Source organism: Carassius auratus, chromosome 32 (assembly GCF_003368295.1).
Source record: "Carassius auratus strain Wakin chromosome 32, ASM336829v1, whole genome shotgun sequence".
Classification (NCBI taxonomy): domain Eukaryota; kingdom Metazoa; phylum Chordata; class Actinopteri; order Cypriniformes; family Cyprinidae; genus Carassius; species Carassius auratus.
Window position 1 is genome coordinate 25,701,911 of NC_039274.1, and position 4,719 is coordinate 25,706,629.

The 4,719-nt window shown below is 36.1% G+C and overlaps 1 protein-coding gene across 1 annotated transcript; it reads left to right on the forward strand.

Annotated features, from left to right (window-relative positions):
- Positions 1-2,717: 2,717 nt before the first annotated feature.
- Positions 2,718-4,448, forward strand: LOC113052415 (uncharacterized). Its single transcript, XM_026216858.1, has 6 exons — positions 2,718-2,763; positions 2,844-2,978; positions 3,075-3,200; positions 3,317-3,670; positions 3,794-3,904; positions 4,435-4,448. Exons 1-6 carry the CDS (start codon positions 2,718-2,720, stop codon positions 4,446-4,448), a joined length of 786 nt encoding a protein of 261 aa, XP_026072643.1.
- The last annotated feature ends 271 nt before the right edge of the window (positions 4,449-4,719 follow it).

The window sequence follows — 4,719 nt, forward strand, 5'->3', positions numbered from 1 at the left end:
TACTTCACGCTAAATTACACATGCGCAGTATCATCAGCTCCTCGGTTCACGAATCGGACAGAAACGGTTCTTGACTCGTGAACGAGTCATTATCTGGCTCGGCTCGGTGTTCATCTTCAGTTCTCTCTTCACATCAGTTCAGTCAGTGTACTGTTTGAGTCAATGAATTACTCCGGGATATTGGTTTGTTTTAACTCAGAGGGAGTGTCAGACACATTAAACAAGTTAACAGCTTAATTCATCTGTGGATTAATGCGTATTAGAGACGAGAACTGTTTAAAACGATTCAGTTCGATTTGGTGGACTGTTTAAAAAAGATCCGGTTACATCGAATGATTCGTTCGCGAACCAGATATCACAAACTGCTTTGTTTTTAACTGTCTTACAACAGACATGGAAGAGAAGACAATGCTGAATAAAGTCTAGTTTTTGCTATTTTTGGACCAAAATGTATTTTCAATGCTTCAAAAAATTCTAAATGACCCTCTGATGTCTTATGGGTTTGAAACAACATGAGGGTAAGTTATTAATGACATCATTTTGCAAATTGGGCTAACTAACCCTAGTAACCGTTTTTTGTTTACAAGAAGTTACAGTCAAAGGAATTGTGATTGTCCTTTAGGTTAATCATTTAAAATAGTAAAAACAATATGTTCAAACTTTTGACTACTTTCTTTAATAGCTACATAACACGATACTTCTACTTTTACTTTCAGTACTTGAGTAGTAAATTTTAAAATAGACTACTTGCAATACTTAAGTACAAAAAATGTTGAATACTTTAGTACTTCTACTTAAGTGTGGTGCTTAAAGAGCACTTCTACTTCTACTCAAGTCACTTTTTTGATAGAGCACTTGTACTTTTACTCAAGTATGGTTCTCTAGTACTTTATACATCTCTGCATTCTCAGCACAACAAACAGCACTCGGCAAACTTGTAGTGGTCATACTCTAAATCAGCGACTAATATAGACAGAACACGAATCAATGAAAGTTCATTATGACCAATGCCTACAGAAAAAAACGGAACGCTGCTCATAAGTAAAAGCAGAAAACTTACATTTTCATTGAAACACGCAGACACAATCCGTAGCCGGTGAGGGCTCGTGAAGACGGAGCTAGATGTAACCACCGCACTGAATAACCCACAAACACCGAGTCGAGATCAACTCGTACAACCAACCAAGAGTCCAAGGAACCAAGAATCTATAGTAACACTAATCAGAGGAACCGCCAGCTTGCTACATTTAAAGGTGCAACGCCAAACGCCCACCACCTGATTCAATCAAGGCGCAACTCCCGCTGCCTACGCCCTACCCGCTACACTTCCACTCAACTTTCTGTTAACACTCTTGGATACAGCACTCTGTGAACAGCCAGCTTCTTTGGCAATTAATGTTTGTGGCTTACCCTCCTTGTGAAGGCTATCAGTAACTGTTAGATCAGCAGTCTTCCCAAGATTGTGTAACCTAGTGAACCAAACTGAGAGACCATATTGAAGGCTCCAGAAACTTTGTCTGTTTCTCTCTTATTCCGAGGTCACCGTAGCCACCAGAAACAGTCTGTATCCAGACATGATGGTGGATCAGCACCTAGAAAGGACCTCTACTGCCCAGAAAGACAGCGGAGACCAGGACAACTAGAGCCCCAGATACAGATCCCCTGTAAAGACCTTGTCTCAGAGGACCACCAGGACAAGACCACAGGAAACAGATGATTCTTCTGCACAATACGGCTTTGCTGCAGCCTGGAATTGAACTACTGGTTTCGTCTGGTCAGAGGAGAACTGGCCCCCCAACTGAGCCTGGTTTCTCCCAGGGTTTTTTTCTCCATTCTGTCACCGATGGAGTTTCGGTTCCTTGCCACTGTCGCCTCTGGCTTGCTTAGTTGGGGTCACTTCATCTACAGCGATTTCGTTGATTGCAAATAAATGCACAGACACTATTTAACTGAACAGAGATGACATCACTGAATTCAATGATGAACTACCTTTAACTATCATATTGCATTATTGACAAACTGTTTTCCTAATGAATGTTGTTCAGTTGCTTTGATGCAATGTATTTTGTTTAAAGCGCTTTATAAATAAAGGTGACTTGACTTGACTTGACTACTGTGGTCAGGTAAAGTAAACAAGTACAACCAACTCCAAGGATGCATGGGGTATCAATAAACCAACATAAATTATGCTGTATTGAGTCACTCATACAGTTAAATGTGACTTTATTGGGTGTGTTTTTTTTTTTGTTTTTTTGTTTTTTGCTTGTGCCAATTCTTATTCTTACTGCTATCCCCATACTGGTGTGTGTAAAGAAACAATCATGAAAATGACTCATGCCAGTATATAGTTCTGCCCCTTTCTCTAAAACAACCAGTCAAACATCAAAGTGTTAAGGTGTTTGATCTTTGAACACAGTTGTGTATAAAAGAGGAAGCATTCTGAACACAACGGACATTGTCCACCACATAACCAGTTTATTTTAAAATGTGAAATGAAAATATTTAGAATTTATTTTTTTATATATATTTTTTTTTATATACTTCCATGAGCCAAATTTCTTTTTAGAGGATTATATTAGCTAATTATCTTTCTTGGAAAGTAAGTATTTCCTCTGAGTTTCGTCAGTTTATATTAAGAATTTTAAGTTCTCTTAATCATTCCAAAAAAATGTGCTGTTTATATTTCTCTTTTAGATTAAATTGCCAAGTTCTGCAGAATGAAGTTCAGAGTATTGTTTTTCGTTTCTCTCTCCATGTTTGCATGTAAGTTTGACAAGTATCTTGATTGTTGAACATTAATTTTCATATAAGATTTCCTTATCATATTACTTTTTTGTTTTTAGGTGGCACATATCAGATAAAGGGTGTCATTCACCAGTATCCTTTTGTAGTTGCTGAACTTGGGAGCAGTGTGATTTTACCATGCTCTTATTCATTTGACATGATACACACTGTTTCATGGTTTAAACAGACTGTTGGCAAAAAACCTCTTCTTATTGCATATTCAAATCATCTCTCAGGAGGTTTTATATATCAAAATGGATTTGACAAGGTCGAACGGTATTCTTTTGAAGTTGGAACTAACTTTTTCAATATGAGCATCATTAACCTGAAGGAAAATGATTTTACAAACTACTATTGTGCTGTGACCTTCATCAGGACAATTGAGTTTGGAGAAGGGACGATTTTGCTACACAGTGGTGAGACTTCTTTTAAACAAGCTGTTTTGTGAGAACTTTCACTGCTGTCACTCCTGTATTAATAAACTAAAATTGTATTAGTAGAAAATAACCATCTTGATGGATTTCTTTTAAAGGTAAAGATTCTGCCAGTGGGGCCACAGTTCTCCAGCGGCCAGTATCTGACAGACTTCATCCAGGAGATTCAGTGTCTCTGCAGTGTTCGGTCATCAGTCAGATCTGTGCAGGAGAATACAGCGTCTACTGGTTCAGACATTCATCAGAACATTCTCATCCAGGACTCATTTACACTCATGATAACAGGAGTGATCAGTGTATGGAGAGATCAGAGAAAGGCTCTTCTACCCAGAGCTGTGTCTATAGTCTCTCTCAGACTGAACTCAGATCATCTGATGCTGGGATTTATTACTGCGCTGTTGCCACATGTGGGAAGATACACTTTGGAAATGGAACTAAATTAATTGTTGAAGGTAATACTTGATTTTCTAGAAAAAAAAAAATTAGTACTGCAATTTCTAGTTGCAAGTTGAATGCGACATATTTTATGTATTTATTGTAGCACATTAAATCTCACATCTATGTGACTATTTCAGATTTACAGTTCACGTGGAACCCAATTACTGTAATTCTGGCAACACTGAACATCATGACCCTGATTGTGATTACAATTCTGCTGATAGTGATTCAAAAGATCCACATTAGAGGTATACAGTAGTTGTGCTTCTTTGTCTCTATGTATACTTTATATCTAGTATAATATAATATCTTTATATCTTATAACTAGCTTCATCTTTTCACAGAGCCATATATATCATCATATTTTTAACCATAATTTTTTATTTGTATTTATTAAGATACTTTGAATCATCCCAATAATCAATGGAAGCAGGTAACTGCCTTTTCTGTTCTCAGAATTTAAAAACAGAATGTGATTAAAATACAAAAATGATAAAACTACATCTACTGTAAATGAAGTTAGGTTTTAATTTTTAACTATGCAATACTAAATTACTTCAGCTTCCAGGTTGGTGATGTATTGAACAAAGTATCAAAGTGAAACATTCAAATATTATATTCAGTTACTGTAGTGAATATTTTTCTTTCTAGAAGTTATATTGCTTGTAGTGACTGAATTAACTTTACAAAAAAACTGTGACTTTTTATAGTAGATTAAACAGCAAATTTGTAGCAGAATACAAAATTTTGATTTTAGTTTCTATTTTTCTCTTGGCAGATTGTGGATACTGATGCCTTAAACCAAGAAGAGACAAGAATCATTTATAACCAGTTCATCAAGCACTAGTTGATAGCAGGGCTTTAAAAAACAAAACAAGAATCCATATTTTAACGTTTCTGTATTCCCCTGAATAATCATCAATAGTTTGCCTAGAAAAATACCGGTTAATAATGTTATTTTAACTTTACAACTTTTTCTTTGTCTGTAATAATAATAATAGCCAAAGTGTTATACTAATAACAAAGTACAGCACTTTCTACTCAAACCAGAGAGAGAGAGAGA